The sequence below is a fragment of the Artemia sp. Qi Xiang Cuo genome, chromosome 11 (assembly GCF_049724085.1).
Source record: "Artemia sp. Qi Xiang Cuo chromosome 11, ASM4972408v1, whole genome shotgun sequence".
In the NCBI taxonomy this organism is placed as follows: domain Eukaryota; kingdom Metazoa; phylum Arthropoda; class Branchiopoda; order Anostraca; family Artemiidae; genus Artemia; species Artemia sp. Qi Xiang Cuo.
The window spans coordinates 38,070,464-38,096,885 of record NC_142804.1 but is presented as its reverse complement, the minus strand read 5'-3'; the positions used below and the strand labels follow the sequence as shown (position 1 = coordinate 38,096,885).

The following is a 26,422-nucleotide window of genomic DNA, read 5'->3' as shown; positions in this document are numbered from 1 at the left end:
ACACTTACAATTGCTCTAAAATAAATTCGCAATGTGAAGATAAAATAGATAGATATGCAGCTAACGATGTTTCCACAATTTTTTTGAAGGAAGAAAAAAAATACCGGTTCTTTGATATTGAATCTTAGTCTTGAAATAGCGAACAAAAATGACAAGTAGACGAATGGAAATAGATTACTTTAAAAATAACAAACATTAAATAAAAAATAAAGAGGAAAGAGTGACAAAGCTATGTTAAATTGGAAAGCTGATGTGTCAGTAAGTAGAATCAGCCAGAAGTTGCAATAAAGAAAGCACATAAACATCGGAAGAACAAGGCTAGCAGTTCTCAGCCTGGGGTATATGCATCCCCTAAAGGTACACGGTCACCTAGCCAGGGGACACATCAAATATTACAGGTATTAATCAATTCTTCAAGAATCCATACCGACTGTTTTTTTAAGAATAATCCATGCCTCTTAGCGGTAGAAAAATGGGTAATTTATGTTCGATAATAACGGAAAACCACTTTTTAACTTAGTGATTACATCATATCTCCTCGTAACCTGAGCTATACATAGATAAAACATCATTGGCTATAGAGATGGGATGGACTATCATTAGCTGAATCAAGTTAACAGTTTTAGTACAACAAATTTTGCATAATAGGTATGGTCAGTTTCAAAGAAAAAAAAATTGCTACTCTTTATCGTGTGAAAATAGGAAAGAGCTACTAAATGGATCTACAGGGCGAAATACATTCAAGGGCAATATTTAGAGCAGTGAAGCACTTTTCACTTGAGGATCAATATTGGTAGCTCTCAGCAAGCGAGTTCCAGGATTGACGACTGAATTTTGATTGACATGCCATTGCACTAACCTAGCGATGTTCCCCAGACTATTCAATAATTCCAACATAAATTGCCAGTTTTCTGCTGTTTTGACTAATTTGCCAGCCCCCACCAACTAAATTCCTGCATAAGTGCCTGCTTTACTCAGGTGACTGAAGGCATTTACTGTTTATAAAAAACTAACAAGCTTGTTGTATGTTTTTACGTATAGACAAAATTGACGTGCTAAACGATAAACAACACCCATTTCATAATACTTCAACTGTGAAAGAACTCACAAGATATTCAAGCTTTTTCCTGCGAATTGGTGGCTGTTCTTGCAGGACTGAATCAGCCAAAACAACCAACATGTCCTCAATTTTCGCAATTGAATTTTTTAGACCGTCATAACCACCTGTGGTTGCGGATAACAAAGCTTGCTCAATATCTTCTGTCCAAGTCACTTGTACAACCAGAATACATATCTGAGCTTCATAACGGTCACACCATTCGGCAATTGAGCTGTAAAAAATTGCAACAAATGTTTAAATCCATTAAATTGAGCATACTAAAAGGAATGTCAAATATTTATGTTGCAAATTGAGCTTAAGCAAATAAAATTTATAATGGACGTGACTCTACACACACAAAAAAGTGGTATTTAGACAACCAAACATTGACCCATTAAAACTAGCTTCATAATTTTTTTCTTTTGTATTTTAGAAACAATTAACATTCATCAATTCTGAGTATCTTACTTTTTTTGTAGTCTTCAGCAAGCGTTCTGCCTATCGAGAAAAAGATATCAAGTAGAAAAACTTACGATAAAAATTTTAAGGTTAAAGAGCCTTTTAATCTTAAAAATCCCATAAACTCACCCTTGTCTAGGTCCTATATCACGAAAAAAAAAAAATTTGAATAGCAGTGTATTCTTTTCTATTAACTTCAAGCAGTTCAAAAATAAAACGAAAGACAATAAAAGGCACGAATTAAAATGAAAAAAGACAACACATGAGCCTTACACGCACCTCACCCCCCACCCAAAAAGGAAACTGATAAAGTCTGAGTACCAAAAAAAAGACACTGGCTCTTACTTGCCATTAAATTTTGACTAAGATCCGATAAAAATCTCCAATACATGCTCTGGTGACTAAAATTAAGGAACTTTTCAAGAATATGTTGGATCAAGCATGGACCTTTCAAAAACTAAAAGCAGAATACTTACTCTTGCTTTCCTAGAAGTTTGGTTGAAATCTAGGAACCTCTTCTGTTATATGTCCTGACGATAATTTATGTCCTAGCGACTCAAATTAAGTGACACGGCCTCTTTTTTTCAATCCTCATAGAGGCCAGCTCAGGTTCTAGTTCCAAAAGACATAGCTAGGGAATTAGATCTTAATTCCCACAAAGTTTAGTCGAGATCCAATAATCCTGTCTACATGCCCAGATGACAATAATTTAGAGATCTAATCCAACCCCAACGAAGGTCAAACTGTTTTACGACACCACTGAGACTAGGTTAGGACTCAGCTTTTATTTCCACAAGGTTGATGAACAAGATTCTGGGACCCCCTCCCAGGGAAATCTCGCCTTCGGGTCAAATAAAAAATTGGACTTTTTTCAATATGCATCTGGATACGAGCAATATATACATAAGGTATTTTAGAAATTTTGATCACGAAGCGATACAGCATATCAGGCCTTGAAGAGATGATTTTATGATGTGCACGAGTCTGAAGTTACACTATCCCTAAGAAGATCCCTTTAGGAGTTACGACAGTTTCGTTTTGCTTCTTGTTTTTGTTAAAGTAAACAAGATAAAAACATTTCTTTGTGGAGTCACTGGATCTTTGTCCACCTGAGTGGATATTTCCTTAGCTGTTGCAGGTTTCCGTATTGGAGAGGGTTTTTCATGTTCCACTTCTTATCATTATTTAGCAAAAGGCTGCTCATCACGATAGTAACGATTAACATGGCATCTGAAATTCCAATTTTTGGTGGAAATTTGTTTAGCCGTAAAAGTCCTAGACTTACGGCAATGCTTTTCAGGGTGCAATTGCTTTTTTCAGCCCTCCGTTGGCTGTAAGGTATGTTTACTGATCTAAAACCGAGGATCTTTTAGTGAGGAATCCAATGAGGGGGGGGGGGGATGACACTTACAAGACTTAAAATGACAAATCCCATACATTTCTGCATATAAAGATTATGGGAAAATATCAAACGACATTTGGCTAGATAAATCTTTGTAACAAATGCTCAAATTACATATTTATAGTATTTTAAACCGACAACAGAGTAGAACATAAGCCGTTTTCTAATGATCTATGACTCGCAAGAACTTATTTGGAAGTTTCAAACACGTTGCTTTAAATGAAGCCTTTCAGAAATATTGATTTATGGAAATAATACGCTTCACTCTCTATTTAGAATTACATTGTACAATGTCTTGTAATAAGTGATACCAGTAGATTTTTAAGATTTTCCCAGGGCTCTTCTACCGGGGTCAGAGAAATACTTATGGATCACCATCTTTTACAGCCTCACCAAACCATCTAACACCTATTTGAACTGAACAAATGGGCCAAAACCTATAGGACCCAGACTTTTTTCCAACCGTAATTAATGATAAGCATATTTTAATGTTTAAAACAAGAATGGTAAATTGAGCTTGAGAGATTTTCCTTTGTTTACTTTCCTTGAATGAAGTTGAAAATGGGATAAATTTGTTATTTCTTGAGCATAATTTCAATATCAAGCTTCTTCTCCAGTGTTTTTTTTTTTTTAATACCATTTAGAATGTTTAAGTTGCCCTCTCCACCCACCTTTAAAAAGACAACGACCCCCAGAGTTAAGGCTACTATGCTCACGCAAAGGACAGCAAATCCTAGGAATCCTCCTTGAATTGATTGAATTTTTATATATTTTCTTTGAAGGGCTAGGATGCCACATAGGAGGGGCCTATTCCAAAATCAATATATTGATAATAAAAGACACGCTAACGCGGATAGAATACGAAGAGGGATACTAGAATAACTTTTAGAGGTCAAGGAAGCTCAATAAACTTAAGGAGTACAATTGAATTAACCATATCCTTGGGCGCATAGAAAAAATTGTCCTATAAAATTTAAATTCCTTTTGAGAGAGAGAAAATCTATTTTAAAAAACAGAAAAAAAAAACAATACACAAAAATTGCCAAAAAGCCTTATGGCTTGTGTGGCCATTCTCGAAACTACAAAACAAATCACTTGTCAACAGATTCCACTAAACAACAAAATAACAAAATAAAAAATAAGCAACAAAAACACCAATTGGGCTCTATAGTATAATAATCTAATATAACGACACTATTATATACTCTTTCCCTACTTTAACAAAAAAAAAAAAAAAAAAAAAAAAAAAAAAAAAAAAAAAAAAAAAGAGATTACCTGGATTCCGTTTTTTCTTCACTAATAATTTTTCGATATTCAACAAGAGCTGCAGCCAAACGATTTGCAAGTGTGTGCCTCATTTGTTTCTCAATTGCATTCAACCATTCATTAATTTTGGGGTTTTCAATCGTGCTCACAGGATTAATAAAATCCACCTAAAATTCATAAAATACTATTTTCTTTTCTATCACGTTTTCTTTTTAAAAGCTATAAAATAAATCGAAAGGTACAGCTTGTAAACGCAGATAACCCTAACAGCCAAAAAAATTAGGCATGCATGAAAAATTACATTTGAAAATGTAAAAACAATTTTAACGTAATATAATAATTACGTTAAAAATATTGCCGTGTACAAAACCCCTGAATGTGTCTGACAAACCCTTCAAAAATGGTTACCGTGATCCTAGATCCTAGAGTTCCTCTCCCTCCGGTGGCCTTTATCCGCAGGAAATTCTAAAAAGGGGCAATGACTTAATAGAAGATAGGAAGGCAGATCATGATTAAAACAAGATATTTCTACTATAAACACTAAAATGAATAAGAATACTTTAGTCACATAATGCAAGTTATAATTTTTCTCGACCATTTCTCTCTAAATTATAATTTTTGCTTTAACTTGATCAACTTGGTGGAAAACTTGAGAGCAAAGCCACGGCTAATTAGAGCAAAGGCAAGACAGATAGTATCAGCGAGAGGCAAAGCTGACATAAATTTTTCAGAGTATTATAAAAATGATTAATTTCACTTGTTGATGATAGTCTATCATCCATCCTAGGGTGGAACTAAGGTAGACAATTTTTTCACTCTCTTCTGGCACAGATATGTGCTTATGACCTAAGTTACTTTGAGGCAAATTAGAGAATGACTCAATAATAGAAGTGATAGGAAAGGACAGGGACACAGGAGTAGCGAAAAAGAAGCTTTTAGAAGATAATGTTAAGGAGAAAAGGTGCTTTTCTAGTAAAATATAGCTGGGGAGAAGAAATAGTAAAATAATTACCAGGGCCTTGGCAATATTAATTGTCTAAATAAGAATAGCTTTGTTCCACAACTAATGCCATTTTGGCATACATCCCTTTTCTTCATTTATCCTCTTTCAAAACAGAATGTGTGTAAAAATGTTAGATTCAAACAGATAGTACTATTTACCAAAGGGAGTCGCAGGGCACGCACTTCTGACCAAAGAGCCCCAAAATACAAATTTGGCGGTGTGGGGAGTTAGACTTGGGCTCAAGGGCTTCACACTCAGCCCTTACGACATACAAACTGAAAAATCCCAGTGAGAGTTTTATGTGCACAAGATGTAACACGTCCGTGTTCCTATGACAAAAACGGGTGGGTGAGCTGGTGGGGGCGAGGTACAAGGGGTCTCAATTTGGACCCTTTAATCATTTAGACTGTAAAGCTTTGTACGAGTATGTTTTCAACAAAGTTTAACGCATCCATCTTTCTATTAATATATATCTATGTAGCCTCTGTTCAATATTGTTATTTGTATAATTTGGTGCCCTTACCCATGGGGTCACACTTATCTTGTCGTCCCTAGAGACGAATCTTCTTTTACTATCTTTCCATCGTTATGATTAGAAAAGCAACTTGGCATTTTCATCTGATATCGTGATAGGTTGCAGGGGCACACGGGACGTTGAAAAGGTGCCAGGTTGTCATACGATTGGATTTGGCTCTTAAGATGGCACTTTAGCTCAAAATTACTCTTTACTGAGCCTTTCCCAACTTTCTATGACCATCCGTTCCTATACGACTCCTGATAAAAAATATAGAAAAAAAAAAAAAAAACATGGGAGACAAACCAATTATCAGTCAACGCAATTGTGTTGACTATGATGAGGGAAGGCTCCGTGATCTGTTCAATTTTGATTTTTACGTCTATGATGGGTTTGTAGAACTTCATTATATTAGCTGACACAGTTTGACATAAAAATAAAGATTTAGCCGAGCCATAAATCTCTTACAGAAAGCTTTGTACTTGTAACAAAACTCATTTGGAATTTTTGTCACAATCAATTTTATCAGCCTTTTTGTTTAAAGCAAACTATTTATCCCTCAAGAACTAAAGCAAGGCACATAAACTTCACAGTCTCTGATGACTGAGAGTAATATAATCTAAAACTCAGATACAACGCTTGCACAGTAGCCTCGAGTACAACCTTGTTTAATTTTTGGCCCTGCAAAACTTTATTTCAAGAGCCTTATATTGTTCATAAAAAAAAAAAAAAAAATTTGCTTATTCAAGGCAGGACTATAATATCAAATATTTAATTAATCCGGCGTCACAGAATACTCGTGACAAACAATCAAACTTATTTTGCTTATATTTAGCAAAATCGAAAACATTTTACTAATATCAATTAACAAATATCAGTTTTTCCTACACGGTGTAATGCACACCCTAGCTGATAGATATTTTCCTTACCTGTTCACCTTCTTTTGACGCAAACCCAGTGATAATAGTCCCGTCTTCATTAAGGATCACGCTAGCGATCCCAGCGAACATTTTCTTAAAGTGTTTCTGAAGTCTTGTAATGTTTTTACTATTACCAATAATCTCCAGCAGATCTTCATCACCAACAAAATAGAATCTAAAAAAAAAAAAAAAAAAAAAAATCAGATAAAGCCGACTGAACATGCATAATAATCAAAAATATGAATCAACTCACAAAGGTGTACAAAGATATGCCCTGAGCATTGCCTAGGGTATAATGTCATAATTATTATTTTTTATAGGAGTCCCTTTGACCAATTTTTAGACGGACGGTTCATGTCAGTATTTATTAAGCAAGAAACTATTTACCAATGAGGCCACGCCCCCATAGGATGAGAGGAATATAAGATAACAAATACTCAATGATCATCAAAAAACTAAACTCAAAGTTCGTAACAAAAACCATCTACCAAGGCTTTCCAAAGTTTTCCCAATAATTAATTTATAACTATTAATAAAATTCTATCAACAATAATAAAAAATGTGACTAAAAAAATTGTCTAGCGAGAAAAAATTCCTATTTTTAGCTGATTCCGGAATGGTAACTATTATCTCGAATAATTTAGTAGTAAGAAGTTACTTCAAAAACAAATTTACAGGAATGTTGAAAAAGAGCCTAAAACTCCTCTAAAATGGCGTCGGATTACAAATAATAGTATACCATTAGAATTGTCAATCGAATATCATATACAGTAAACTTAAAGCCACTCTTTACTTCCATCAGAAAGGTTTTTTTTCTAATCAATCTGAATAAGAAATGAGCTGCATTATGATAAGATGGGGAAAAATATGAATTTGCGATTTTTGCATGACAATTTCCGGAACTTGCAAAGATACAGTTAAGTGCTAAAATGTGTTAGTTGGTGATAATGGTACAAGAAAATAAACCAGGAAAATGCCTTTATTCACCCCACGAAACCAGACAATCCTATAGTGAGAAATAAAGGCAAAAGTCAGAGATAGGAACTACAGACTTTGTATAGCACAAGACAACAACAGATACAAAGCTGTTTTGAGCACAGACACAGTAACTAGCACGGTCCACAATGCACGGTAAACCCATTTTAAATCGCCAAAAATGTTGGAAAATCCAGCTCTTTCTTGAATAAAGATCTGCCTATAATGTTGTTCTAACAGGGCAAGTTTAAAACTTAAAACGAGCAGAGACTACCACGAATGAAGAAATAAAACTTAAAACAGAAATAAATAAAAATTAAAGATAAAGCACAACTTAAAACTAACGTAAATTAATAACATAACTAACAAAAACAACTTAAAATGTTGTTGCCACTCCTGCAACCCACCTCAAAAACCCTTACTCAACCTTCAATACTAAATGTTGAACAAGTAATGCTTATTTCGAATAGCTTGAATCCAAAGCAATGTTGTTGAAACTACTTATATAGTAATTATTTTGATTTCCACTTCAGTTTTCACTTCGTGCTCCAAACCTTGATAAACGTATCCCTTTAAATACGGATCCTATATCATACGCATTTTGAACTCATGTGCCGAAGGATAAAAAAAAAAAAAAAAAAAAAAAAAAAAAAAAAAAAAAAAAAAAAAACGTAAATGATATGCAGAAATAGTTCACAATAGTGGTTGTTACAGCAGAAAGGTACTTGTAAGGTTGCAAGCTGAATTCAGTGACCATTCATGTCAAGTCTTTATACAATTACTGGACCAGATGATCTTAGGAAAGTTCTTAGAATTTATTTTCGATATTTTGAGTTTTGCTACATCTACTGCATTGGTCTAGAAACAGACGGATGTATTGCGATATGGTGCTAATTATACTACAATTTCGCTGAAAGAGTTGTTCAAAATGCGGCCTTTAATATTGGCCTTTTCATCCGTTGACCCATCAACTCAGCGCTCAATTTTGCTGTTCAATAGTTAATATTGTATTTGCGTCTGTAGCATTATTGTATTGCACAATGTTATGTTGTTGTTACATTGTATAATGTCGCGATTTGTTGAATAATGTCGCGATTTGTTTCCTTTTTTCGTTTTTTGCTCCGTCTGTACTTTGCGCCAAGCGAGTAAGACATTAAAAATATAATACTACATGAGGATACTACGAATTACGTTAATATCGCAGTGTAGGAGATACCATTAATGGTTTTCTGTTGTGATGACCAAAGCATAAATCCTGTCGCTCTTTTCAAATATAGCTAAAATGCTCTTAAATACAATTACTATAACGTCTTTTTTTTATTCTTTTTTTTTTTTTTTGGACAACCAAGCTGAGTGTTAGCACATCCATTTATTTTTCCGCACTGATATAGAAATTTCTAAAAATAGAAAAGTCGTTATTTATATATAACAATAAAATGACTCAACTTTCCATTCTTCCACTACTATCTAGTTCTATGTATACAACACTTTAGCGAGTAGAAGTAGGAAAAATAGCATATCAATTCAATTCAAAAGAAAGAATGTTACCTGGGGAAGAAAGATCTCTCCCTTTCCAAGTACTCCCCAAGTGCTTTTTGTATTTTCCCAAGAAGATCAGCCAAACGCTCTAGGGATCTCTGAACACCTTGAATGTTAAGTACATCCAAGACCATTGGAGTTTTCGAAACCTTCTTCATAAGCGTCAAAAATTCAGAACTAAAATATATGTAACAAATTGAGACAATGTTTAACAAAATTGAGAAAACCTGCAAAAAACAAAAGAAAAGACAACTGCACCCTGAACTGAGTTCAATCATCGATTTATATTATCGTAGCAGGCACCTAAAGAATACGCATAGGTAGTACCTAGACCCCCTAAGTTTGTTTTCGTTTCTCTACACGAATGGTGACACCCTGGTTTGTCTTCCCCTCATTTTTTTACATGGTTGCAATATCATTTTGGTTAATTTCAAGTCTAAGGAGTCCACCCCATCAAAACTTTGCATCGAACTCTCAAATACAGCTTCAAGTAACTAGTCTGAAGGACCTATTTCGCAGGAGAAGCAGCCTTCTCACCCTCAGGCTCTTTTTGAAAGTTCTCAGTTGTCCTTTTCTTCCCTTCCATTTTACAATTCTTTCCTCTTGCTTCCTCATTTCTGGATGTATCTATTTCCTTTTCTTGTGTGCTTCGTAAAGCCCGTTCATTATGCTTATTAGATTATTTTTCAATACTCATGATAGGTTATTTTTCAATACTCACGAATTCTAGGTTACAACGAAGGGAAACCTACTTTCTCTAAGCGAAAATGCATCGCCCATAGCATTTGACCTCGGCCATAAATAAACTGTAAAAAAATCATTACCGCACAAGTAATAGTAGACGACTTAGCATGACTATGCGTAGAATTTAGTACGACTATAGAGTGAACGTCTAATTATTTCGATATAATGATTGTATTCTATCCTCAGCCGCTTACTTTCTTCTCTCTCCATTGCATCAACCTTTTCCTCAAAATAATTTTTGTTTTTATGAGCTTCATCCTTCCCATGTCAAGGCACATTAGATGAAAACTGTAGTTTCGAGACAAACTTACTTCATACTTTCATTTTTGACGCATGGCGGAAGCCAAAATAAAATGTCACAATCATACGACCTTTTACAGGCTTTTTTTTACGGTATTTATAAATGGAACATTTTGAAATGCTGAAACCATTAGACTATATGATCTTACACTATCATGAGAATATACACAATCCCATTGACATGACCATACTTCATAAAGAGGATATTTGATCGCTTCACAGATTTTTCTGCTATTATACTAAGTTTACTATTAATCAGGCTAGTACCGAAAAGCGACAGTAGATGGCATACAAAACCCCCTTTTTTAATTTGATTAGGAAACTCAGCTACTTCAATAACGGATTTTTGCTCGCAACACAAAGCTACGAAATCACTTCAAACACTTTGACAGAATCTGCAGGCATGACAATCGAATTCACATCGGTTGTAGAAAGTGAGTTTTCGTTTCAGAACATATTTTCGTTTTAGAACACATTTCAATGATCCTCGCGCTCCCGTAACCATTTATGACTTCTTATCCACTAAAAATCTGAAGTTCTCCTTCCAATAAGTCTAAAATTGGCGTTGATCTTAGAATTTACATATCCATAAGAAGGGGGACGTGGCCTTTCCTCAAGTCACTTTACTTTAGAGTTTGAAATTAGTGTCAGGCCTGATATAAAACTATTATTTGAAACTTGATCGGTCAATTAGCTGAAACGGCCTCTAGTGAAAAGCCACACAGTAAGAATTTCTTTCAAATAAACAGGAAAATTCGAAAAATAGAAGAAACGAAAATAGAAGCAATTCTAAAACAATCCTTAAAATCTTGAAAGAGACGAAGCCCCCCCCCTCGCTGCATATGCCTGATTTTCAGTAATTGGAATCTCTGGACAATTGTATTAATAAGCCAAAAAGAGCACCTGCCATCCCCTCTGATAGAATATGCAGTAGCATCTGAAAAAAAAAAAAAAAAAAAAAAAAACTCAAAAGAAATAGTAACCCGGCTGGGAGAGACACGCCGCCAAATCTAGTCACATCAACAGGCTTGTCATCTTTCTTAGTAACACCCACATGTGACAAAATCTCATCCCTCACCCCTCCAAACCTCCTCTCTGTAAATCTGGTGAGACATATTAGAATTATGTAAGAAACCAACCTGATACTCTGGAAACGTGAAGTTTCAACTGGAAGCAAAGTTTTTATGTCGACGCTACTAGTAAAAATTCCCTCCAGATACACCCAACGTCTCTGTACATCAATCCAAACGTCAAACAAAGCATTGACACGGTTAAGTTTGTCTTCCCAAGTGGAAGCTTCCTCTTCGAAAACCTAGAAGAAAATTGATGTACCTTAAATAAACAGTCTTCGACTAAAGCATATATATTTTAGAAAAAAATGTACCTAAAAAACATCAACAAAAAAACAAAGAAAAATAACACCCAATTTCCGTCCCAAAACTCAGTACCTGTTTCGTAAGAGAAACAAGCGAAACTGAGTCATCTTCTCCTAATTTAATTTTGTACGTTCTCCACTTGCTTAATTAGGCTACTTCTCAATCCAACTCTTATAAACAGAGAGGTGGGGAGGAACTCCTCGTAATCTCGAATATTTTAAACTCTTCACCAATTTTTTTTTTAGCGAAGATAATCCCTCCCCCCCCCCCCCAAATATATTTTTGACATATAAATTAGAAGACATTTTTAGAGACGACAGGGCAACCAAGATAAACATCGCCATGTTAAAGACACGGCTGGAGTTTTCTAAAAGTATGAAGCCGATAAGTTACGACTAATAACGTGATTCGTGTGATTCAGGTTCCTGCAATTCAAGCTCCCGCATATTCTTTTCGCTATAAGGCTCACAAACAATGACTCTGAACTTGAACAAACCCGTGAGAAAATAGTTTTTTATGACCTGAATTTACGCCCTCTCACCAATCTCGATCCCCGTCCATCAGTAACTAACTCACAACAGCAATCTAAGCAATCTGTTCGAACACTCCTTCGCAATTGAAGAATCCAGCATAATACCCTGAGATTATTGACTGTGTACCGGTCATGTTCTCTGTCCAACCCTCCGGCCATAAGTTGGCGAGAAAGATAGTTCAGGATGTTGCTAAGGACTATTCTGATGCGTTTCCTTTTGTTATGTCAAAAGCCTATCGAGGGTTTTTGATGTGGGCATGGTATTTACTGAGATATTACTGATGTAAACCGAATTGGTACTTCTCTGGCCGCTAGGAAGTACGTCGAGAACGATGTAGCGTAATCAAGAACAGAAAAAATGTTGCTGTAACTGCGACTAATTCAATTGCCCTAAAGTGAATTATGAGCAATCTAAAAGCTGTTCCCGTTGTGCAGGATCGCATGAATCGTCAGATGAGTCATCGTGCCAGGCAACCTCAAAGTGTGGTATGTATCAAGAATCTTTTTATCAAGAATTATTTATCATATCTGATAGGATCGACATTATGAAATGATCCTTTAGCATGAAAGGTACGAAGGATAAAGACAATTCTTTGAACCAAAACTTATCTGATACTGATACTTCATTCCTACGAAACCCTCTTTTAAACTCAGCATGTTTGAGTTCCTTAAGCGGGAGCAACGGACAGTTGATTTTTTGCAAGAGGTGCCCAGAAAACATTCCAGAGACCTTCAGTTGGTCTCACAAACTAAATCACCAACTTGCAAGTTTTCAATAGTCTATATTCCCCTTGTAATGACCGTTCACTTCGGTCTCTCTTTAAGTTTATGAAAACTTGCCTTTCGCTAAAAAACTCTTCTTGCTGATACCGAGAACAGGAAAGTAGAGTGGCTTTTCTTGGGTGATATGAACCGTGCTCTCACGTCCACCTCAGTGTGGGCTAAGGCACTCTTGGAATCACTACCTGACCGTTATTGAACCTGGTTTAAATACGCAACTCATTCTTGTATACACAATAGTGATTCAGTGACAGATATCGACCATTGTGTTGCTTGTGTCAGAGACAGAACCACTTAGTTTGTGTCGATCAACATGACCGAGATGATAATCACCTGACAATGATCATCATCTGCTCAAGTTCATCTTAATGTGCGCAATAGCCAAATCTTAAATCCTTTGTCTTCCTTAAATCCTTTACTAGGTTGTGGCTACCGCTGCAACCATGAAAAAGCATAAGAGGTGGCCGTTCCGCTTTGTCACTTAAGACTAGAAGTTCATCATGGAATGTTAATAACTAGTTAAAACTGTGAAAAATTGCCCTATAACGTAGCTAACTATCACATGCACTATAACGTAGATTTTTTGGGATATCTCTAAGATGCCACTTGTTTAACACGAAGCTGAGAAGAAAAACGCTAACTTTGGAAAAAAAAACATGATGGTGCTGAATCTCCAAAGATCGATGTCAAAATTCAGTTAACCCTGCTCTGCTGACCGGAGAGCTTGAGTGCCTTGGATTAATACTTAAGGTTAAGATTTTCCCTCTGAGTTTACTGGCAATGGAAGGATGCCTAAGGTTATGATATTTATTTAAAAGCGGGTTTGAATAGCAATGAAATCAAGTGGTATATGTCAAGGAGGGGTACTTTTTAACACTTGAAGAGAGAAGAAAATATTCAAGGAAGGTATGAGCGATATATGGTCTTTACTCATTCCCCATGTATGGAGAAGTTGACAAGGATCTGCTTCAACATGGGCACTTGTCCCAAATTACTGAATTTAAGGAAATATTTAGTTTTAAGTAAGGTGGGGTTAAATGCGTGGTTTGTTTCAGTAATGGAGGTGATTGGATTCAGTAATTGGAGGTGAATGGAGCTCGTCTGGAATGATGCAGACCTCTGGATACGGGGTTTCCCCTAACTAAACGCTCCGATCAGGGTGGCCTCAACCTCATGAGGTGGGTGGAGCCCTCCCCAGGATTCTCAGTATCCAGGTAAATCCTGGCTTTAATCAGAATCCAGGCCTAGGGTCGGTTGGCCTTGCAACCCTCCACCCGAGACCCATTGCAACGAATAACTTAGCAACTGCCTCGGATGACCAATCTTCTTTTCTTCCATCCCCACCCTTGCTTACCCCAGGACTGAGAAATGACCGGCGTTTGAATCTTCTTGACCAAGGTCGCCTCCGAATTGCCACCTGGAATGTATTGACATTAAATTTTCCCGGAGCTAAGACGCTTTTGGCGATGGAACTGAAGCGATTCCGCATCTCTATTGCTGGAATAACAGAAACCCACCTAGTCGGGAATGGAAATGATCCCTTAGGTGAGGGGTACCCCCTTCTCTGGTCTGGCCAGACAACCACCAGAAGAAATGGAGTAGGACTAGTTCTTGATGACAAATCCAAGAAGTGTCTACTGTCATTCAATCCCATCTCGGATAGAATCGCTACTGCTCGACTCAATCACAAGCAAGGAAAAATGACGGTCCTTGTTTGTTATGCCCCGACAAACGAAGCTGACATCGAAACAAAGGACAATTTCTACTCTGCCTTGACGAATGAATTGTCTAAGATATCCTCGCACGATATTGCCATTCTCCTGGGTGACCTTAATGCAACTGTGAGCGACAGCCACAGCTTATGGCGACAAGTCATTGGACCAGTTACTCCGGATTCCCTAAATGACAATGGTCTAAACTTCTACAACTCTGCAGCATGCACAACCTTGTGATTACGAATACCATGTTTGCAAGGAAGGACATTCACAAATATACATGGTACAGCAACGACGGCCATACTAAAAAATGATCGACTACATCATCGTGTCACAGAGATGGAGGTCTTCGATCAGTAACTGCAGGACGTATAGGGCAGCTGAGATTGGCAACACTGACCATCGCCTCGTCGTCACTAACATGCGACTAAGGCTCAAAGCCCATCGCTCAGAACCAAGACCAGTCAAGATCGATGTCTCTCGCCTCTGCGATAAGAAGATACGGTCGAAATATGCCATTGATGTCTCGAACCGCTTCGACGCACTCCTGCCATTTGAAAGTTGTGAAAACGCATGGCTCTCGTTCAAAAAGAATGTCCTGGAATCAGCGACAGCAAATGTTGGACGGAAAAAGCGTGCTAATATAGCGTGGATTCAGTCAGATACGCTTGACCTCATAGAGCAGAGACGCAAGGCGAGGTTACTCGGTGACATGCCAACCTATATAATCCTTAATGGTGTCCGCAACAAACTGATATAGCGAGACAAGAAGCTGTTAGTGGAAAGGAACGCACATGAGCTAGAGGGTGCAGCCAAGAAAGGTGACATTGGCAGTCTCTATAAGCATCTCCGTGATCTAATAGGCAACATAGCCCCCTCAGTAGCATGTGTTGTCTCTGTGAATGTCCAGCCGCTCAATGACGAAGGTGCCTAGGTCAGTCGATGGAAAGACCACTTTTCGGGCCTCCTCAACGTCAAAGCCGTAGTGCAGACTGACCAGGAACTCATCAGCCTAGCCGCCAGCACCCAGGAACTGCTGACAAGTGACTCAGAAACTCCTTTCACGTCATCAGAAATCTACACAGCAGTAAAACGTTTGAAGAACAACAAAGCGGCAGGTATATGTGAAATATCATCTGAGCTGCTGAAGTATGCCGGACTAGTGATGCCACTTTGACTCCACATGCTTTTTTAAGCGGTTTGGTACACAGACTGGACCCCGGAGAACTGGTGAGCATGTATAATATTACCCTTGTTGAAGTGAAAGGGGAGGAAGAGCTTTTCCTCGAACTACATAAGCATAACGCTTCTTTCAGTGCCTGGAAAGCTCTTTGATATGACCCTGCTGGATAGATTCACGATTATCCTCAGAAGAAAGAGGAGAGTCCAGCAGGCGGGGTTTATGCCCGGGAGATCCACTGTCGAACAAATCTTTACCATGCGCCAGTTAATTGAGAAGACGAAGGAATTCAGGAGGAAAGCATATGTAGCCTTTGTGGACTTCAAGGCTGCGTTTGACTCGGTGGATCGCAACTCGCTCTGGCTGATATTTCGATCAACTGGTCTACCAGACAAATACTGAAAGTTGTTTGAAAAGCTTTACGAAGAGACCGTGGGTTGCGTCCAAGTCAACGGCAAACGGAGCACGACATTCGGCATCAAAACCGGTATACGACAAGGGTGTGCCGCCGCCCCGGAACTGTTCAATTACGTGACAGACCATATCATAACACAAACAACAAATCACCTGCCCTTTCGTCTACAGTATGGTAATCGCGTTCTGACGGACGCTGACGTTGCAGATGATCTTGTTCTCGTTGCTGTATCGATTGACCAGTTGACTGACGCTCTGGAAGTCCTAGAGGAAGAGGCAGCAAAAGTGGGGCTGAAAATAAACTGGCTTAAGGCGAAGATAATGGGAATTAAGCCCCCAAGCCCAGTCTTACCCCCTGAGAACATAACTGTTTGCGGAGCTCCAGTTGAAGTTGTAAAGAACTTCACTTATCTTGGCTCCGTGCTGTCTAATGACGGCTCTATAGAGGAAGAGGTGTGAAGCCGAGTTTCAAAAGCCTCGTCTACCGTCGGAAGGCTCAACAATCTCTGGAAAATGCCACATATATCTAGACGCACGAAGGTGCGAGTTTATAATGCAATCGTAAGCTCGGTCCTCCTCTGGTCAGCAGAAACCTGGCCTCTCAAATCAAGAATCCTCAGCGTGATAGACGTCTGCCAGACGAAACAGCTCCATCGGATTGAGGGACTCTGGTGGGACAATTTTTTAAGCAACGCAAGGTTGCTCGCACTCACCTCCCAAGTGCCATTCTCCGTCCAAATAGCGCACCGTACTCTCAGATGGTTCGGACACCTTTTGCGTATGCCGACGACAACCCCAGCCCCAATAGTCTACGATTTTGACCCTAAAGCTCATAGCTGGTCTCGCCCGAGGGGCAGACCTCAGACAAGGTGGAAGGATAGCCTTAACAAATTCCTGGACATGGCTAACATTGCTGTCGACGAGGCCACACTAATAGCAGCAGACCGGTCAGCCTGGAGGAGCAGAGTTGCGACACTCTACGCCGCCCCCAACGCGGCAGGAGCCCTAAGTCAAATAAGTCAAGTTTCAGTAATGGGTTCGAATGGCTTTGTAACAATAAAAAAAAACTTTACAAATTATATGAAAGAAAATTATGACACAGAGAATTTTGTTATTGGGAAAGGGAGGAGGGGGAGAGTGCTTATAATATTGTGGTATGAATGTAATTTTTTCTTTATATTTTATTTTTTATACCTTGTTGAAATGATTTTGAGTAGTATTTTATGTGTTGCCATGGCCCTGTGGCTTTTTTTGCAATACATATCTTTATTACTTTATTTTTTTTGCAATACATGTCTTTTCTTTAAGTAAAGTTGTTAGTATGTTCCTCTTCGGAAATTCCTTAAGTATCTTATGTGTCATCTCAGTTTTGGATTGAAACTGCGTTCTGGATGCTGGCATGCTCTTCGAGTCCTCACTACGTTACTATTAGAAGCACTGAAAGATGGTTTGAAAGTGTTATTTTATACGTCGGATGTTTCAAAAGTATTGTTTTCAATACTCCACGATACTGTTTTACCAAGCTTGGAGTAAATTTGTCTGTAATAATTGTTCCTCGATTTTGTTTTGCTAATTTTTATGCTCGACTACGTCAGGAGATGCCATGTCCGGTAATATCAAGGTCTGTCACATACATCTATTTAATGATTGTCTGTTTTCGGTGTCGTCACATGTTATTCTATCAAGTTTTTAAGCTCAACTAATTTGTTGTATATTTCATAACCTGATGATTTGCTGTTAATTAGCCTTCGGAAAATTAACCTTAATTTAAATACTGAGAAATGTTAATATTTAGCAAAAGAATATTTTTATATAAAAAAAGATTAATAACTGATATAAAACAACAAACCGTATTTTCATAGTATTTGATACTAAGGCTACTTTTTTACATAATTGCCGTTCAAATTTAAAACTTGTCATAACCTTTTCTATGTCTCTTGCAAACAAAGTCGCCACCAAGCTGTTGAACTAGTCAAAAGCAACTTCTTTAAGTTCATCATCATTGCCAATGAAATTTTACCCAAGAAGTCTTACAACTTATAACATTCACTGAGAGCTAAAATCTGAACGTAGGGTAAAATATGAACGTAAAATCTCTCGTTAACGCATCTAAGTGAGGACGCACTGTCTGATAAAAGAGAATTAAATTGCTGATCAACAATTTTCGCGTTTTGTTTTGGGTTATGCGATGAAGTTAGTGTGACGTCTGACAATGGATCTTTGCATTTATGGTCTCGTCCCGTTGGATGTGACCAACAAGCAAAAAACCTGATATTCCCTAAATATCGTAGTCATACCCTTTTTGGGACTCATTATTTTTCGGGGGGGGGGGGGGGAGATGGAGATGGTGCCATTCCGTTTATTGGTGATTTGTTTCTGAAATGATATGCGAAATCCAAGCTTCATCACCAGTAACAATATGGTTCAAGAGCTCATCGCCATCCTTATGATAGAGGCTGAGAAAAGTCAGAGAGGTTCCCATTTGCTCGCTTTTGTCTTCTTCGGAAAAAATTTGAGAAACCCATTTTGCACCATTCTTTTTTTTTCGCTGACAATTTCTTATTACGCAGCTTTTGAAACTCCAGAATAGAAGGGGTAGAGCCCATCAATCGTGGACCGACAATCCTCTTGAATTTCCCTTTAAATTTTTCCTTGAGGATTATCGTCACAACACAATTTGTATGGACGAATGATGCACTACTTTTGAACTGATGCTTTGTTTATTAAATGTCCATGCACATCAGTAATTGTCAGTAAAGTGTCATCGGTTGCAGACACGATGGGAGACCATTAATTGTATTGAACTTTTTAAAATCGCATAGGCAGGCAATAAAGGACCGTGGCGGCTTGTGCCTAGAGATAGACAGAAGCGAAACGATACCGAGGTCAACAGCTGTTTTACACTGTTGAATTACTTGTATTAGCTTAAGTTATCGTAGTGAACACAAATATTCCATTTTACCAGACCTACTTGGCTTACCTTATAATACGGAGATAGTTTCATTGCTGCCAAAGAATTGATATGCTCCTTTAATTTATTGAAAAGATCATCCCAGCCTCGAATCAGGCGACATTTATTTTGGTAATTGATGAGGTCCAATTCATAGCCTTGCCAGGCCTCTCTGACCTAAAAGAAAAAATTTACAAGTACAAGATAGGGTAATGCCTCCATAACAGAATTGAAAATGCAGTCACAAACAGAAGCACTAAAGTGATAATTGGAATCCATACATTAAATTTGGTAATAGAATATATATATATATATATAGCAGCGTTGTCTTACTATTTACTATTTCTTTAGAGTCCATTTACAATAGTATTACCGTCCTTATTTTTGTTATGAATTTTGCGTGTTTTTTTATTTGTTTTGCTTGTGTTCCTTCTTATCGTTTCCAAATGGGTTTTCAAATCAACTGGTAATTTATTTTTCTCGATACACATTCGATAAAAGAAACCCTAAAATTATTACTCAAGCACAGTGTCCAGAATAGATGGGATGGGGAGGGGGAGGGTAAGAAAGAGAGAGAGGGGAGGAGAGAAAAATCTAGATAGAAGAAAAATATAGATAGCAGAGTTGGAGAGTTCCCCTCTAACCGGAAGGGTTAGACGGGGGAGGCGTACTGAGGTTTGATAAAGAAAGGGGTGAGAGGAAGAAATGAAAGAGATAGGGGGGATGGGGAGTGTAAAATATCTACCGTTTTATAATTTAAAGCGAAATACTCACTCAAAGTATTGAAAAAAAAACAACAATAAATTGACTTAAAGCACATTAGTGTTTTAAGACAATTAAAAATTATTTTCCTACTACACAGTATTAAGAATTATTTTTTCTACACGTGGCGTTCAGATTATTCAGATTTAAAGTCCTAGACCTTAATGTTGCTTGTAGTGACCGTGAAAATCGACTTTTTTTGTTTTAAACTTATGCCTAAAAGGAGTGTAAAGAAAGTGGAGAAAGTTTTAAAATATGAATTACGGAAATGTGAAGTGGAGGCCATGGATAAAATTGCCGAGGATCTGGAAGATGCAGCTAGACGGCATAATAGTGAAGTATTGTAATGGCATGTTAATAAATTGAGAGGGAGTAGTCAATCTAGACTTGTCACAGTTAAAGATATGAATAGAGCCACAATTAGTGATAAGGAAAGGGTTAAAGAGAGATGGGCAGAAACTTTTGAGAATGTGCTAAACCGAGATAGAGCTGCAGGAAAGGATATAGAGTAAAATGAAAAAGTTTGCGATATCTTGGATGTGAAGGAAGATTTGTTTTGTGAGGAAGAATTAGCGACAGTATTAAAAGGAATAAAGAATAATAAGGCTCCAGGTGTTGATAGTGTGCTAAATGAGTTTCTTAAATATGGCGGCTCTTCGGTTAGAAATAAGTTACTGAAGATTATGAATATGATTTTTGAAACAGGGGAAGTACCTAGCAATTTTAGAAAAAATCTTAATCAAACCACTGTATAAGAAAGGTGATAAGAGCGAGTGTGGTAATTATCGAGGCATTAGTCTGGTATCTGTAGGCAGCAAATTACTTAGTAATATGATACTTCTTAAGTTTTGTTGTAAGAGAAGAACATTGTGGTTTTAGAAAAGGTAGAGGATGTGTCAACCAAATTTTCACTCTTAGGTTAATAATCGAGAAGTTCCTGAGTTATCAAACACCTTTGGTGCTCAGTTTTATAGATTATGAACAAACATTCGACTCTGTTGATAGAAGAGCTTTAACAAAGATTTTATCCTTGTATGGTATACCAGACAAATACATTAAAGTGATTAGTGCTATGTACGAGAATAAAATTACTGCGGTTGAGGTAGGATATGAGGTCAGCAGCTGGTTTCTTACTAAATCAGAAGTTAAGCAAGGTTGTGTTTTATCGCCCTTTATATGGATCGTTTTGATGGATTTTGTTTTAAGAAGGACAGGAAAGGCAATGGGAGACCAAGGAATCGAATGGAGAGGAAAAACTCTCCTGGACTTAGATTTTGCTGGCGATTTAAGCATCCTACATGAAAGTGTGAGCAAAATGAATGAACCTTTGGAGGTTTTGCGAGTTCAGGGTGTTAGAATAGGTTTGAAAATAAATGTTAAGAAGATTAAGTCCCTAAAGCTAAGAATACGTGAAGATGAAAAGGTGACGTTGGGCAACAAAATGATTGATCAGGTGGACAGCTTCACTTACCTTGGCAGTAATATTAGTAAAGACGGTGGGAGCAGTGAAAATGTTAAAAGTAGAATAACCAAGGCTCAGGGTGTTTTTTCACAGTTAAAAAAAGTTTGGAAGAATAGGAAGATAAGTGTGCAAACCAAGATTAGAATATTGGAAGCTACAGTGCTGACAGTTGTCAAGTATGGCTGTTAAGCAAGGGCGGTCTGAAAATAAGATGAAGATTTGCTAGATGTTTTCAAGAGAAATTGCCTACGGATTGTTCTGGGTGCCCGGCTGACTGACCGTATTTCAAACAGAAGGTTGTATGAAAAGTGTGGTTCAATCCCGCTTTCTAAGGCTATAATGAGAGAAATATTCTGCAGATGAAGATGAAGGATAATAGTTCTGCAGATGAAGGATAATAGATTGCCAAAGATTGTCCTTTTCGGCGAACCATCTAGGGCTAAACAGAAAGCAGGTCGTCCGCGGTTGGGGCGGGAGGATGTCATAAAGAAAGATTTGAAGGAAATGGGAACTTCTTTGGAGCGTGTAAAGAGGGAGGCTTTGAATAGATTGGGATGGAGGAGGAGGAGCGTACGTAGCTGTGTTGGCCTCTGGCGGCTTAGTACTGCGGTGAGTTATTATTAGTAGTAATTTACCTTGTTCATGGCGCTCGGGTCCGAATCGTCATATTTATTTTTATTGTAAATACATTCTTTTTCAATAGTCACGTTCAAAATTAGATTTTATAATTGGTGTCTATTTTAATTCTTAATTCTGACTCAAACTATATTTGATTGATCTATGGTTAATTTTGCGTTTTAAGCGTTGGCTTTTTACATGTGATTTATTCAAAAATTTGATCAGATATTTATGTTACGAAGTATCTGCTCGTTGTAAAAAAAAAAAAAAAAAAAAAAAAAAAAAAAAAAAATTATTCATCAAACGATTCCTCTTGATGAGTCATTGGGGCGTATCTAGAGTACAAGAATATTGCTATGCAGCTAACAAAATACAACCAAAAGACTATTAGAAACAGCTACAATTACAATGATTGAGGAACAGGCTCTAACTGTCCTTCCTAAATGATCAGTTTAAACTTCACAATACCACTCATCATTGCTACAACATTCCTTCCAGTCACTTCAATTGTTCTGCACTAATTTTCGGGTGTAGTAAGTATTTGAGGCATCAAATACAGGACGTTGATGCATGCGGTAAAAATAGTGAAAAAAACAAGCATTACCAGGGCTTAGTCTAAAAATATAAGAGAGTTAAAGCAAAACAAAACACAATTTTGAGGTAAAACTAATCATTAATAAGGAATTTTACCAAGAATGGATGGCTGAAAAACTTCTAAATTTATAGCAGAAGCACAAATTTGTTAAGGATGGAGTCTTAAAGTTGCAAAAATTTAAACAGATAGGCAGCTATGCATTTTTAAGGTTGTAATTTCTTCGTCAAATTTGAGTCCTTTAATATCTTAAACACATCAAAATTCTTTTCAGGATAATCTTTCTTTTATTTGATTGCTTTTGCGCTTAACAAATTTACGATTACTAAAAAACCGCTAATAATAAGACCTATTACATGAAGTAAGTCGATGTAGTCAGATTTGTCAATGCATTTTGGAATAAACCATGAAATTATCTAACTTTCAAAGCCAAGATAAAAACAAACCTGTTTGATGAACTCTTCTAGCGCCATTTCTCCTTGGGCCATAATAATCACATCCTTGAAAATCATTTCATGGCGCTGGAGATCAATGTCCCAAACCTGACCGAGAGTCAGATCTGACAGTATCCACTGAACTCCCAATTGCTTCATTAGCTGTTTCCAATGGCGCTCTTTCAACGAATCAGACTTCAGCTCGGTAATCAACATGTTAACCTGAAATTTAGTTATTGTTTCTTTAGTATACCTGCAGACGCGAAGGAGGCTAATCCTCCCCCTCTAGAAGAACAACCAGGCATTTTTTCGGAAGAAAAACAGAGAAAATGTATTATTACGTTTGATTAAACAAAAAAGGCAGACAAGGAATAAAAATCCCTACTTGTCGCAGGAGGAATAAGTTCCTTTAGAATTACAAGACTACAACATGGAAAAATTGTAGCATTTACTGTCATCAGTGATACGTTATCCGCGTAATTTCAACCACGTCATTTTGACAAATAGCTTCACTATTATTTAAGCATCGGCCAGAACATAATTAACCTCTATATGCCAATCAAACTCTTAAAGCAACCAAATTGAAGGTTTTGGCACTTCGATTGATAGAAACCCTTTGCCATTCCTAAAGCAGCAACAGAGAGTGTGGGTGATTCTGTCAGAGTCTAAACAAATCTTATTTCAAAAGTTATAAAGGAAAGATTGTATTTCATCAGTACTTTTGAGTACATTATAGCGACTTAAGACTGCTTGATTTAAATCAGATTTATTTGCTTGTCGGGGTAAACCAGAAGAATAAATCAGATGGTAAAGAGGTTATTTGCGTGGATTCAGAGAGGTCAATTACATTTCCTACGAGACATTGGCATAAGAGCGATTGACAACAAATTTGTAATAATTTCTACCAAGGCCTGACTTATACTTTGAAATCATTTGTATTGTGGGCAAACAGTGGCAGGAACTATGGCTTTTAATACGTTAATATTCACATGCCCTTCTACTCTAAGAACTCTTCTGAAGCGTAAGCGACGATCGACGAGGCAGCCAAGATAAATTATCTGTATGTCTTCAAAGGCATCTGGTTCTTGTTTTAGCGACAACAGCCAAAGTACCTATAACACCCCCTGTAAATACAAAAACCAAGCGTAGCCGCCGTTATATTGTTATCAGGATGGTAGCAGCAATATCACCGTCTAATCTAAGTGGTTAGGATATAAACCACTCTCGCAGTTTAAACTACCACGATAAATGGACTTTGTCTTGTTGGTGCAATGCACTAGGGAGCCGAGGTCCTTATAAGCATTAAATGGCTGAAGACGTCCAATGAAAAGTGAGATGATTCGGATGAGTACCAGATATCCCCGTATAGTTCATGGGGTAAGGAGTGTAGGTAGTACCCTAAAGCTGGGCGTAGAAGGTTATATATTTAACTATTGCAAGTGTTTGTTTCCTTGCTTGTTTTTTTTTCTATTTCGGCAATTGTGGAGGGGAGGGGATGTTAGAACTTATTATTTAAGAATTGGACCAGAAGAAATGCTATAATCTCCAATTTTCTCGGATGACTGACCTATCACAAATCACAAGTCTCAGCAGTAGTCGTAAACATTATTAGGTGATCATGCCGATCGAAGTGCTAAACACAAAATTACTCATAGTTTAAGGTGGAACTGTCAAGCGAAGTGGAATATAAATCACGAGTTGGTCAATCTTATAATAAGATATCCTTGAGAACAAGGAGTTTTGGATTGCAACCACAACTTTTATTTTGCATAGAGACTGAACTGACTTTTGAAAACAGCATATCTTCTTCTTCTTTGGCCTCAGCGACACTATGTTCTAGCATGAAGCATTCAACCTAACACTTTTTTTACCCGATGAAAAATTATCTAGCCAATATCACGGTTTGATCTATCCCTAGCCCCTACGAAAACAACACTTTTAATTATCTAATATTACAAAGTTCAGAAACCTTTAATGACCTCATCAGCCACTTTAAATTAAAATATAACTTTGGAAAAGCTAACCACGAAGATTTTAATCAATATTTTAACGATGGGTCAGTTAATGAAAATATGAAAATGATGAATCAGGCATATCGAAGGAGAAAAATAAGTCAGAATACCCATTCAAATAGAAAAGCAGAAAAATAAAGTGAATTGTAACTTTAAAACGACAGCTGTTATATTGAATGGTGTACGATGACTCGGGTACACACGAGAAAAAAAATTCCATTTTTGGAATCTTGAGTTCAGAAAATTGCCCTTTTATCTTATGTAACTACTTAAAAAAAGGAGATTGATTAGTAACCATAAAGAAAAAAAATCCTTGAATAGATCAGATTCTTCCCTAGCCAGAAACCTCAGCTTTAGTATATTTTTTTAGATTTTCCTTCCACTCAATAGTGTAAAATGACCTGTTGCCATTTGTTTACAACCATATTATAAATAAGGATTCCACTGTGTCATACAGGCTAAGGTATTTAAAAAAGTCAGTGCATTTTATGGCAGATAATAGACGGAATGGACATAATCAAACTTTCAGCCTTGATTTATGTTGGGTTACCAGTTCAAAGATCGCAAGCGATATTTTTAGGAGGAGGCATGGACAACATCTATAATTAAATACACAGAACATTGAACCAAGTCATAAGCATTTGAATTTGTTTCAAAGGAAAACATGCCCAATGACCTTTGCCGTGCGCATGTACCTGATTGATTAAATCCTGAAAAAAAAACGAAAAAAAAACACCTCAATTATATAACTGAATCAAATTCCAAATTAGTTGTTAGGAGAAAAAAAAATGAAAAAAAAAAAAAAACAACAGGCTACCATTTCGTACAGGCTATCATTCCGTATGTCAATTTGAAATATATTAACATTATCCGTGGGACTGTCAATGGATGTTTTTTCTTCTTCTTGGCTTTCAAAGATTTGTCATATAAATAAATGTGATGGACATACTACATCGGTCGAAAACTGGAATTTTCACCGGTTCTGGCTCCTATGTGCAGCCTTAACTTCATACCTCGAACGTATATAATAAGGCGCAATCTCCTGTGGGTAGAATTTTCCTTAAACAGCTAAAAACATTAAACAAAATTGTTTCCAAAGAAACGTTTCTTTTTGTATTTTTTCTTCTCATTAGTCACAAAATAGCGGAAATGATGCCGTTTATATTGAATCTTAACCGTGATATTATTACAGCCAACTTAATCTTTCCAGAATGAAAAATAGAGTTAGCCACTAAGACCATTCTTAATAAACAATTGATAAAGACAAATAGTGTAATATGTGCTTATTATGTCGTCAGCAATGCCACGAATTAGCTAATGAAAGAGTAAACAATAGATATAAGTAATTTCGGACTTTTAACTAATAATATAATA

The 26,422-nt window shown here is 37.0% G+C and overlaps 2 protein-coding genes across 2 annotated transcripts in view; one reads left to right on the top strand and one right to left on the bottom strand.

Moving 5' to 3' along the window:
• Window positions 1–26,422, bottom strand: part of Dhc64C (dynein heavy chain, cytoplasmic) — a 275,177-nt gene that overhangs the window by 125,588 nt on the left and 123,167 nt on the right. The window contains exons 20-26 of the mRNA XM_089096466.1: window positions 23,049–23,258; window positions 19,199–19,345; window positions 11,361–11,533; window positions 9,187–9,354; window positions 6,673–6,838; window positions 4,236–4,393; window positions 1,109–1,331 (exon numbers count right to left, since the gene is read on the bottom strand). Coding sequence (XP_088952592.1) covers window positions 1,109–1,331; window positions 4,236–4,393; window positions 6,673–6,838; window positions 9,187–9,354; window positions 11,361–11,533; window positions 19,199–19,345; window positions 23,049–23,258 — 1,245 coding nt within the window. The remainder of the gene's footprint in view (window positions 1–1,108; window positions 1,332–4,235; window positions 4,394–6,672; window positions 6,839–9,186; window positions 9,355–11,360; window positions 11,534–19,198; window positions 19,346–23,048; window positions 23,259–26,422) is intronic.
• The window catches only part of LOC148946950 (uncharacterized), a 4,143-nt gene continuing 4,142 nt past the window's right edge, over window position 26,422 (top strand). The window contains exon 1 of the mRNA XM_089097210.1: window position 26,422. This exon is cut by the window's right edge and continues 79 nt beyond it. The gene's annotated coding sequence lies outside the window, so the exon portion shown is untranslated.